At 49.9% G+C, this 11,435-nt stretch overlaps 3 protein-coding genes across 3 annotated transcripts in view; 1 reads left to right on the top strand and 2 right to left on the bottom strand.

Annotated features, from left to right (window-relative positions):
* Positions 1–324: 324 nt before the first annotated feature.
* On the bottom strand, positions 325–5,922 carry LOC121326254 (SH2 domain-containing protein 4B-like). The gene is made up of 8 exons (XM_041269486.1): positions 5,201–5,922; positions 4,928–5,090; positions 4,589–4,703; positions 4,021–4,168; positions 3,629–3,938; positions 3,242–3,369; positions 1,872–2,092; positions 325–1,596 (listed from the first exon to the last, which is right to left on the bottom strand). The coding sequence occupies exons 1-8, from the start codon at positions 5,361–5,363 to the stop codon at positions 1,504–1,506; spliced, it is 1,341 nt and encodes a 446-aa protein (XP_041125420.1). The 5' UTR covers positions 5,364–5,922; the 3' UTR covers positions 325–1,503.
* syt15 (synaptotagmin XV) overlaps positions 5,920–11,435 on the bottom strand; it is a 7,921-nt gene continuing 2,405 nt past the window's right edge. The window contains exons 2-8 of the mRNA XM_041269485.1: positions 10,356–10,557; positions 9,899–10,029; positions 9,386–9,687; positions 8,609–8,782; positions 8,094–8,196; positions 7,309–7,488; positions 5,920–7,194 (exon numbers count right to left, since the gene is read on the bottom strand). Coding sequence (XP_041125419.1) covers positions 6,986–7,194; positions 7,309–7,488; positions 8,094–8,196; positions 8,609–8,782; positions 9,386–9,687; positions 9,899–10,029; positions 10,356–10,557 — 1,301 coding nt within the window. The 3' untranslated portion in view covers positions 5,920–6,985. The remainder of the gene's footprint in view (positions 7,195–7,308; positions 7,489–8,093; positions 8,197–8,608; positions 8,783–9,385; positions 9,688–9,898; positions 10,030–10,355; positions 10,558–11,435) is intronic.
* Positions 11,187–11,435, top strand: part of LOC121325871 — an 8,442-nt gene continuing 8,193 nt past the window's right edge. Inside the window, exon 1 of the mRNA XM_041268956.1 lies at positions 11,187–11,325. The gene's annotated coding sequence lies outside the window, so the exon portion shown is untranslated. The remainder of the gene's footprint in view (positions 11,326–11,435) is intronic.

Genomic DNA, 11,435 nt, shown 5'->3' with positions numbered 1-11,435 from the left:
TACATCGGTATTTTTTATTGTTATTTTTTATGATGGATGCAAATTAAATGTTGTCTTTGCTGCAGTCTGAGCCTTCTCGGCCTACATGTTCTCCATTGGTTTCTCCTTGGTTATATAAAGTATTGATTGATTGATTGCTACTTACACTGACACACACACTGTGCCTACACTCATAAACTGTACACCAACAGACACTGACACACATTCACATTATTTGGAAGAGATTCAAGATCACAGTGAATGGCTGTCTGGTAGCCACCCATGTAATCCATCATACAGAAAGGAGTCTTGCAAGCAGATACAGACTTTAAGCTTTGAGTGGGAAACTATTTTATTTTATATTGTATCACTACTGGAGGACAACAAACACACTGGAGACACTGAGAGACATTCCACAGGAAACGTTCAAGTCAAACCCCTGACATGAGTGCATGAAGATCCTCACTGCTATTTCCTATTCAAAAAAAGATCTGCTTTGAGTAAGAAACTAACAAAAGCACAAAAGAGTTTTGTTTCCCCTGCTGTCCCCTTGTGTAGGCTGGGAGTTAGGAAGGGTGTGTGGAGAGAGCTGGGATTACAGGAAGAGGCCAAGTCTGTCGGATCGCTTTCCATCATTTCACTCAGAAATTCTTGACGCTTGCCTGCACCCCACTGTCAAACAAACTCAAACATCAATACAATAATAATAAGAATATTAAACTGAGCAACTCGAGATATGTAGAAATACTGACAGTAGTGCCTCATCGTCGCTGTGTTCCTTCTGTTTCTGGGGTGTAGGAGGGGTGTATCTTGGGGTCTCCCTGTTATTGAGAGAGTCTCATGGTCGCTGTGTTGCTTCTGTTTCTGGGGTGTAGGGGGGGTGTATCTTGGGGTCTCCCGGTTATTGAGAGAGTCTCATGGTCGCTGTGTTGCTTCTGTTTCTGGGGTGTAGGGGGGGTGTATCTTGGGGTCTCCCGGTTATTGAGAGAGTCTCATGGTCGCTGTGTTGCTTCTGTTTCTGGGGTGTAGGGGGGGTGTATCTTGGGGTCTCCCGGTTATTGAGAGAGTCTCATGGTCGCTGTGTTGCTTCTGTTTCTGGGGTGTAGGGGGGGTGTATCTTGGGGTCTCCCGGTTATTGAGAGAGTCTCATGGTCGCTGTGTTGCTTCTGTTTCTGGGGTGTAGGGGGGGGTGTATCTTGAGGTCTCCCGGTTAGTGAGAGAGTCTCATAGTCGTTGTGTTCCTTCTGTTTCTGGGGTGTGGCGGGGGTGTATCTTGGGGTCTCCCGGTTATTGAGAGAGTCTCATAGTCGCTGTGTTCCTTCTGTTTCTGGGGTGTAGGGGAGTGTATCTTGGGGTCTCTCGGTTATTGAGAGAGTCTCATACTCACTGTGCTCCTTCTGTTTCTGGGGTGTAGGGGAGTGTATCTTGGGGTGTCCCGGTTATTGAGAGAGTCTTAGTTGCTGTGTTCCTTTTGTTTGTGGGGTGTAGTGGGGGGGGGGGGTGTATATCTTTGGGGTCCCTTCATTATTGGAAGAGCCCCCCATAGTCATTGCAGCCCTTTCTCTGTCCACACGCCTCCTGCAGCCGCTCTCCACCTGACAAGGTGATCACCTCCTCCTGGGGGGGGGGGGGGGGGGCAGGGAGAGAGGGAGGTGGAAAAAACAAATCAGTAAAAGCAAAATCGGGAAAATGAAATGCTGGCAGCGAAAAGCATTAATACAGCTGTACCTCACAAACGACTGCCCTCACAACATCAGCCCTGTGATAAAGCTGCTGCCCATGTGATAACTCTTATTGTGATAACCCTGCCCATGTGATAACTCTTATTGTGATAACCCTGCCCATGTGATAACGCTTATTGTGATAATGCTGCCCATGTGTTATATCTGCACCTTGTGGAAGTCGATGAGGTCAGCCAGTGTGGCATGGCGATTCTGGTCGACGCCCAGGAAGCTGTAGTAATCCCCTGAGGCGTCGATCAGGAAGTGCTTGAAGCCACTCTGCTGCCGGTACGAGAGCGTGTACCCCCAGATCCGCTCGCTCACACGCACTAGGAAGGAACCCTCGAGGGAATTCATCAGGAGAGACTCAGACTCCTGCCGAGAGATTATACCTTTGAGGGGGGGGAGAGGGAGAGAGTGGGTTAGAGAGGGAGGGAGAGGGAGAGAGTGGGTTAGAGGGGGGGGGAGAGGGAGAGAGTGGTGGGAACCCCTCTCTGTAGAGACCAGCCTCTCTGTGTACCCAGCTGTAATCCAGTTAAACCTCTCACTCACTCACTCTACACCGTGCCCTGAGAAAGCAGAAAGTGCCTGTGTGTGCGTGAGGGAGAGTGACTGTTTGAGTGTATGTGTAACTGTGTGTGTGTGCGTGTAGTTATAATATAATAATATAATAATAATAATTTAATGTAATACAATTATTTGAATGTAGTCATTTTTACATTTTCAGGAGAATTCAGCAATTTACAAATTATTTAAAGTAATTGTTTCTTAATTTGACTTAATATTAGTGACATAATAACGATGTATAACCCTCCCTTAAGTATCTATCATTCACCTGAGCTGCTGTCGCTTGCTCCACAGCCAAGCTGTGTGACCCACTGTACCGTAACAAAGGCAGCGGCTTTTAGAGGTAATTAGCCAGGGAGCTTCTAAATTATTGAACACATCACTCCCTCCCTCACTCGACCTGCCTCTCTCTCTTCATCTCCACTCTCTTCACCTACTCCCTTGTCCTCTCTCCTCCCTCTTCTCGTTTTCTCTTTTATTCCATGCCTCGCTGCCAAGCCTCTCTGGTTTCTGTGATATTCCACACTCCTATGGGGCGGTGAGGGTACCCTTGTTTTCCAGCACCTTGACCGGGGAAGGGCTCAAACACAACTTTGACAGCATTCTCTTTCCTTCTTTTCCTTTGTTTTAATTTTTGTAATATTTTAAGAGCCCTTGTGATTGATTTCATGCAGAGTCTCAGCGTCACTTTGCCGCTGTTTCAGTCTTGATTAATGTCCCGTGTTTCAGACACACTGATGTTTTCACTGCTCTCCATTTAAACAACCAGCTCAAGATTTATTCCAGACAGACAGACAGACAGACTAAACTCACCCATTCCTACACACACAGACATGTAGACCGACTCACACACACACACACACACACACAACATGAACACTCACTCAATCACATACACACACACAGACATGTAGATAGACAAGCACACAAACTCTCACAGTTACACAGGAACTCGCACACAGTCACACTCTTACCATGGAACCAGGGTGCTATCTGGTCGCTGTTCCTCTCGAAGCCGGCTCTCTTGGGCAGCTGCTCCTCTCTGAACCAGCGAAGCACCGACAGGCGAGAGGCAGGCCGGGGGGGGCGAGACCAGGTGGGGCTGGGGAGAGGGCGAGGCAGTGAGACTGAGGCAATAACACATGGAGCAGGGAGACTGGGGAGGAGACTGTGAGACGGCTGCAAGTGTGCATTGACAGGCATGCATTATCAGGAGTGCATTGACAAGTATGCATTGACAGGCATGCATTATCAGGTGTGCATTGACAAGTGTGCATTGACAGGCATGCATTATCAGGTGTGCATTGACAGGCATGCATTATCAGGTGTGCATTGACAAGTGTACATTGGCAGGTGTGTACCTGTCTGCAGCGGGGAGCCCGGCGCTAGTGCTGTGTCTGCGGTTCGGAGTGGCTCTGCCGGGGCCAGGCCCCTGGATGTCTGCCAATGGCAGGGGTGTGGAGACTGTGTGCGTTGACGGGTCCCTGGTCACAGGGCAAGTGCTGTGGCGCCGGTTCTGACCCGTTCCATTCAGCTGGGTCTGCTGGAAGAGTCCGCTGAGCCCAGCGACCCGGCCCCGCTCGATCGCTCGCAGTGACTGGCGCTGGTACTCGGCTCGGGCGAGACGGGCCTTGTGCTTCATATCCTCATCAGCAGCTTTGGACCTAAGCACTAACAGAGAGGGTGAGGGTGTTGGGATAGTGAAGGGGAGTGATGAGGAGGGAGAGAGGGAGAGAGGGATGATCACACTTACACTGCTCCTGCCATTCCTTGTCCTCTCCCTCTTCTCTCTCGCTCTCTTGTCTATCCTGGGTCAAAGAGATGTACAGCTCTCTTGCTCTCCTCTCCTCTGCTCTCCGGATCTCTTCCTCTCCTCGCTTCCTCTCCTGCTCTTCGCGCCGCTGAAAAATAGGGAAATGAACTGGCTCCGGTGTTTAACAGAATCGTTAAATCATTTGCAGGATTTAATGGCTCTGCATTTCCTAAAGGATGCTGGGCTGTTTAATATTTTAAAAAAAGTTTTTTTTAGAAAGATCTCATTAATTAAGGAGTCCTAAATCATACAGAACAACTGATTTAAGACAAATTAAATCACTGCTCACCCCTTCACTCCCACACTCACCAGCACACTTTGTTCCTGAGGACGGCTTCTGGTCTCTCTAGTCGTAAGACTGGTGATCCACGAGTGACTGGTCACCAGAGTTTTGTCATGTGTTAATAGACTCACACAGGCTCCCAGACTCTCCTCTCTCACCCTCTCTCTCTCTCTCTCTCTCTCTCTCTCTCTCTCCTCTCTCTCTCTCTCTCTCTCTTTTTCTCACCCGCAGATCCTCTTGTATCTTGGTCTCCTCTCTCCACCTCTCTGCCACACAGCGTGCTTTCTCCTTCGCCATCGCGGCACGGAACTTCTGCTCGATCTCGGCCTCCTTCTCACGCCTGCAAAGAGTGAGGGAGAGAGAGGGAGAGAGGAGAAGGATGAGAGAAAAGAGACAGCACCATCAACTCCTCTAGCTTCAGAACCTGGTACTCTGTAGTCTCTCCCTCCCCCCTCTCTCTCTGACCCTCTCCTTCCTTCTGCCCTCCCCTTCTCTAATACTCCTAACCTCCCATCCCCGTCTTCACACCACGCCCTCTTCTCACTCTTCTGCTCGCTCTCTCACCACAGTTCCTGTGCCTCTAGTTGTGCCTGCCTCCTCGCTCGCTCTGCCATCAGTTCCTCTGCAATCTGTTCATAGGGTCTGTCTCCAGGGGCGTTGCCCATCACCCAGACCCACACCTCTCCGTCATGTCCCTGCAGCCAACGCACTGCCTTCCCACTGCCCCCTGGGGCAATTAAAAGACACACATAGGGCAATTAACAGAGAGGCAGGTCACGGTCACCCCTCTTCTCCCTCTCTCCCTCCAGTCACACACTCAGTTACCAAGGTACTCACCCCTCCTCACCCTCTCCGTGCCACTCTCCTCCCTCTCCCTCTCTCTCCAGCGCCGGAGCTGCTCCTCTCTCATCTTGTAGAACAGGATCTGTTTCTGCTCATCGTTGAGCTCCGTCAGCAGCTCGGGGTCGATGTACAGATCTCTGAGGATCTGCTGCATCATCCTGATGGCAGGGTGGGGCACTCAGAGACACACTGACACTCACACACACAGAGACACACTCACGCTCGCACACTCAGAGACAATCTGGAACACACTCAGAGACGCACCTTCACATCCACTCACACTCAGGAGCGCACTCACACACTCTCACTATCAGCAACACACTTACACCTACAGAAACACACTCAAGCACTCTCTCCAACACAACAGTCCAACACTACGGTCTGTCTGTCTCATTATACAACAGAAATGGACAACATCACCACGCGACGCACAAGCCGTCAAGACAGCCTCACTGCAGTCTCTCTCTCTCTCTCTCTCTCTCTCTCTCTCTCTTTCTCTGTCGATCACTCTTATGTTGATGCTGGAAAGGCGTAGACTGTGAGATCTATTTTCAAGATTCAATACACCTACTGTCACATGATACCCCCCTCTCTCTCTCATACCCTCCTCTCCCTCCCTCTTCCCCTCTTCAATCATTTCCCCTCTCTTTCAGCCTCCACCACTCCCCTTTGCCTCTCCCCTTTCCCTCTCTTCTCTTTTTTCAGTTCCCGTCTACTCTTTCCTTCCCCCTCTGCTCTCCTCCATTTCCAAAAACCTCTCATCAGCAGAACAACACTCTTTCTCACTCTACTCTGGGGGAAAGAGATGGAGAGGGAGGAGGATTGAGAGAGAGAAAGAGGTCAGGGATAGGAGAAGGAGATATAGATGCAGGAAAGAGAGAGAAGGAGGGAGAGAGTGACCACTTAATTGCTACAGCTGTTAGTCTGGTTTTCATAGTTTCATGTGACATTGCAGCACTATAGTGCCTGGAGACAAGTTTCATTGTGATTGTCTGAACAGAGCCTGGGTGGAGAGACTTCACCTGTGAGCACGTGAGTGTGGGAGGAGACCGTAAGCACACAGTTTAAGTCACATTTACTTGAAATGAAATTAGACCACACGCACACACACACACACACACGCAAAGGACTTCATTTCATTGATCAGAGGTCTTTAATTTGAACAACATGCAGTGTGTCAGTGAGAAGAGCTCTTTAATGCAGAGTAGTGTGTGTGTGTGGTGCTGTGCACTGCTGCAGCCCTCAGGAAACCATCAGAGTTGCTAATTGCATTTCACACAGAACAACTGGAGAGGTGTGCAAACAGGAGCTTTCATCAGAGGGTTGTCGCTCCTTTGAATGAAACACGTCTGTGTGTACAGAGGAGCAATTACTCAGTGGAAGTGTCCCTAGCTTAATTCATTAGCTTGGGGACCCCAGTGCCCCCCAGGTAGAGTGCAGGGAGAGTCTGGTGAGCAGGGTTCGAATCCTGCTGGTGCAGAGTTGTCGATTTTTGCTAAGGACCTTCAGTGAGGGTCTGCCTTGGTCTCTGTGCTCCTCTAGGGCTAGGGGGGAATCCAGGCATAGTTTCCAAGCAGTCTCTTCCTTGCCTGGCAGGCAGAGCACCAGCCAGTGGGCAACGAGATTCTGGGACCTGCACCACCAGGAGCTTCAGTAGTGGGCGCTGTAGTGGATCTGGAGCCTACAGAAAGTGATTGCCTCATAGTCAAAGTCTTGTGGCACCTCTGCAGTGTTACTGAGGGAGTCCCATAGCTATAGTTCATCAGTGGCATAGTAATCTCAGTCTCTGTGGCCCCTCTGCAGTGTTATTGAGAGCTCTGTGGTCCCAGGTTCTGTAGGGCTACAGGAGCGCTGTACCTCTGTAGGGTTGGTCAGGGCATGCCACTGCTTGACCATCTCCTTGGGCTTGCTGACCATCTCATTCCAGTGGTCAAGCGCCTTCCCTCGCGCAAACATGTAGGGGCCGAGCACCACACTGCCCAGGGTCCCTGAGACACGAACACAGGGAAGGGGGGGGAGAAAAAGGAGGAATGAGAGGTAAGTTGGCAGGAGCTGTAGTTTGGGGTGTAGTTGGGGGTGGGGGTATAGAGGGTGGCACTCACGTGATTGATCTCCAGTGGGCTGCAGCTCCAGTGTGATGCTGGCACTGTCCAGCTCTGTGGCCGGCAGTTTGAAGCTGAAGGTCTCGTTGAAGATGGGGTCAGGCTCCCCCCTCGTCACCCCTGTCCGCTTGCTCTTCACCAGCTGGGTGTGATTCTGCAGGGACACCTGCACCAGACAGCCTGCTCCCAGACACACAGGATTAGACGGAGCTTGAGAGACCCTCTACCAGACACACAGCATTAGACTGAGCTAGAGATACCCTGCACCAGACACACAGGATCAGACTAAGCTAGAGATACCCTGCACCAGACACACAGGATCAGACTAAGCTAGAGATACCCTGCACCAGACACACAGGATCAGACTAAGCTAGAGAGACCCTGCACCAGACACACAGGATCAGACTGAGCTAGAGAGACCCTGCACCAGACACACAGGATCAGACTGAGCTAGAGAGACCCTGCACCAGACACACAGGATCATATTCTGAGCTAGAGCTACAGTGGAGACACTGCACCAATCAACACAAGATTAAACTGTGAGCTAACAGAGATGCCAGAGCGAGAGTACAGACCCCTGACTAGCGAGGCTGACACTGAATTAACAAGGAGATTAAACTCAGGACTACAGCAGAAGGAGAAGGAGGAAGAGAGGGAGGGATACAAGGGGAAAGGGAGAGGGAAGAGTGGTATGGAGATAGACAGAGAGAGAGAGAAACTGCAGAATATTTCTTCATGATTTTTCTGGCTTGTGATTGGTCACAAGAAATCTCCTAGTCTCTCACCTGTTGCCTGCAGTCCTCTCGCTCTCAGCACCACCACCGTGAGGCGCTGTAGAGGCAGGTTGTAGTTCAGAGACACTTGGAGGTCTCCCAGCACCGAAGGGGTCTGGGGGGGAGGGGGGTTACTGTGAGTTGGAATAGTTAGCTAGTGCGGCACACAATGATCTGAGCAGAAACATCAATGGAGAATTGTAAAGAACACATAGGATATTTAAAGGGAAGGGGATAACATTATTGGAAAATGATGATGATATAAAGTCATTAACCCTTTAATGTAGAAGTTTAAACTGTAAAACATTGAATAGTTTCAAAGCTTTTTCTCCTAATTTTTGTAATGAAAATATTACATCCATAACTATTCAATACATTTAGAAATACAAAACTAAATGGAATGAATTCAATGACAAGCAATGACAAATGAGACAGACTACCAGTCAAAACGTTTGTCACTGAATTTATTAAGGTTCTTGAAGTCATTTGCAAAGACAAGACGTTGGTTTTATTAAGCCCTGCTGTACCTGAGTGGCTGCTCCCTCCAGGTCTCTCCACAGCAGCACCCTGCCCCCACACTCCCTCAGAGCCGGCTCACTCAGCGAGACGGTCACCTGACCAACCAGCTGGTGCTTCTTGTGTCTGTCCACACTGAAGACAGAGAACCGCAGCACGCGCTGGGACAGAGTCCTGCTGGACACCTGGACAAGAGGGAGAGAGACAGAGGGGACAGGGTTTAACTAGACATCTGGACACACAGAGAGAGGACAAAGTCAACCTCTCGCTCATACACTGCCTTTCACCTGCAATCCAAAAAGAACAAATTAAGAATGCAAATTCCCTGTCTGATCTAGAGGACACAGTACAGTGCAGTTCATCAGTAGGGCCTTTAGATGGCGACCCATTAGTGCCAGAGTACAGTCGAGGAAACAGATCATATAATGATTCCAGTGATATTCCAACATACAGCCCCTGCAACGTTACCTATGCTTTACCATGCTTTCACTATGCTTTATTGCACTTCACTGTGCTTTTATGAAGGTAGTTTGTGTTGTTTTTGTTATTTGTCTATTTGTTTGTGTTCTTTGTTTGCCTGTCTGTTTGTTTGTCTGTTTTGCTGAGTTTGTAGTCAGAAGTGTCTCCAAGCGCAATGAAGAGGTATCAGCCTGGCTTGCAGAGCCGAGCTGTGTCTGTGCTGCACTGATGTTTTCAGATACTGCCCCCTGTTGGTGAGACGAGGTCTGTTGCTCTGCACTCAGCCCGGCTTCTGGGCTCTGTGGTTCAGCTGGGTCGAGCCCCGCTACCTGGAAGAAGAAGCTGTGGTTGAAATGGGGGCTGCAGCCCTTGCGCTTTGCCCTGGCCTGCAGGTGGCGCCTCTCGTCTGGGAGCAGGTGCAGTTTAACGAGGGCAGGGCTGCTCTCGCACGGAGGGGGCAGGTTTGCGGCTCTCAGCAGGGACACCTGCAGCTGCTCCAAGGAACGTCGGTACTCCAGAGCAAACCACAGCCTTCCCACATTCCCCGCTGGAAAATCCTTGTCCTGCTCACACTCCTCCAGTGGGGGGCAGTAGAGATCCAGGTCTAGAGCACCAAGTGGGAAGGCAGATGCTACAAAAAATAATATTAATATTACCATTAATACTACCATTAATACTAATAATAACAACAGTAACTGTTTACAGGTGCTTACTAACAGCAGTTTCACTCTTTCCCTATCTAGAGAGATAAAGCCATCTGCCTGTCACCCACTAGAGGCACGATTATCTTAACCTCCCCCCTCCCAGTCCCAACCTTGCCCTCACTCCCCTTCTCTACTCACCCATGCTCCTGAAGGATGCTCCCTGGTCCCTCAGCAAGCCTGGCTCACTCTTCCCGTGGATCAGAATCCCGCTGTCCAAACCAGGTGGTGGGCTGAATGAAAACCGGGCCGGCACCACAAATGGGATCTCACTGGAGGGGGGGGGGGGGATTATTTGAGTGAGGTATTGTTTGTGGAAATCGAAAGGCACAATGTTATATCTCTCCTGTGTTTGTAAGGATAGAACACTCTTTGCACTGACTAGGGGAGCTAATAAGAGAATCTAATTGTGTTTTTTTTTAATGTTCCCAGTGTTTTCCCATTCATTTATAACTGTAAAAAGTGCTTCCTACTTTCTGTTCTTAATTTATAATTGGAACTCATTGTGCATGTGCAAAGGATGATAACCAATCAGGGCACTCCCCTGAGCAGTAGGGCATCAGTACTTCCTGGCTCACAATGATGTCATTCCCCTCACCTGTGTTTGTTTGGCTGAGCGGAAGAAGTTGGGCCAGGGTGCTGTGATTGGCAGCTGGGTTTGGGGGTGGGGCTAGGGGCATCAAGGTCTTCATACACACCCCAGGGGCACTTCCTCTTCCACAGGAAGTAAGCTGCAATTCCAATCAGGAATAAGAAGAGAATGCCCCCCAACACACCGCCGACCACTGCGCCCGCCGACACTGCAGAGAGAGGAGGAGGAGGGAGAGGGGGAAAGAGGGAGGGGTCTCTTTTAGAAACTGTGGGTCTTATAGTCTCTCTTGACGGGGTCCGTGCCTTAATATTGTGTCCAAGAGAGGGAAACTAGCTAAGGCTTCCCTTATAAAAGTTCACCTCAGCAATTTTTTCTTTTTTCCCCCATGCTTTTCCCATTGTAAGTCTATTTTTTAACTTCTCTGGGCTTTACAATGCTTAGCTGTGGCATATAGCAAGCTGTGGTTGTTTTTTCCTTAGCGTAGAGACTGTGGTTTCTAGCCTTGGCAAGTGCCCTCTCCAGGGACACGGCTCCTTTAAGAGACTGTAAGCAGCAGGTTTGCACATGCAGGTGTGTCTCTGCAACCTGCCCTGCTGCCGGCATCACCTGCACAAGAGCAACACTTGGGACTCGCTGCACTTTGAGTCCCGAACACACCACAGACACCAGCGCCGCCAAGCAGCGGGAGCCAGCCTGCCTGCCTGAGAGACCAGCCAGCCTGCAGTCACAAATACCAGGGTCTACTTCATAGACCTTCTGAGCAGAGGCTGAGGGGGAGAGGAAGAAGAGAAAGAGAGGGGGAGAGAGAGAGAGAGTGGGGGAGACAGAGAGGGAGAGTGAGAGGGAAAGAGAAGGGGAGAGATCTTTGCTCTTTCACTGTGAGAGTGGATTAGTCTGGGAGTTTGACAGCCAGCCCGTAGCAGTCAGATTGGAATCTGTGATCGGTGATCTACTGCACAAACAGGTCCAGGAACAGGTAAGATTTCACAACCTGCTCTATTCTTCAATTCCACTGAAGGGCACTAATATGCTAGGTTCTTATCTTCTGGTATGTTTGAGTCTCTGGTTACTGTGCGTCTCTGTGTG

This window comes from Polyodon spathula, chromosome 13 (genome assembly GCF_017654505.1).
Source record: "Polyodon spathula isolate WHYD16114869_AA chromosome 13, ASM1765450v1, whole genome shotgun sequence".
NCBI classification, from domain to species: Eukaryota; Metazoa; Chordata; class Actinopteri; order Acipenseriformes; family Polyodontidae; genus Polyodon; species Polyodon spathula.
Note: the sequence above shows the minus strand (reverse complement) of the source record. Positions and strands in the feature narration are given on the sequence as shown.

Bases quoted from the DNA above. Each gene is read 5' to 3' on its own strand.
- LOC121326254 (XM_041269486.1), bottom strand. From the start codon at position 5,363: ATGATGCAGCAGATCCTCAGAGATCTGTACATCGACCCCGAGCTGCTG. The intron at 5,091-5,200 runs GTGAGTACCTTG...TAATTGCCCCAG, and splicing joins CACGGAGAGGGTGAGGAGGG to GGGGCAGTGGGAAGGCAGTG. The intron at 4,169-4,588 runs GTGAGAAAAAGA...CCTATTTTTCAG, and splicing joins AGATACAAGAGGATCTGCGG to CGGCGCGAAGAGCAGGAGAG.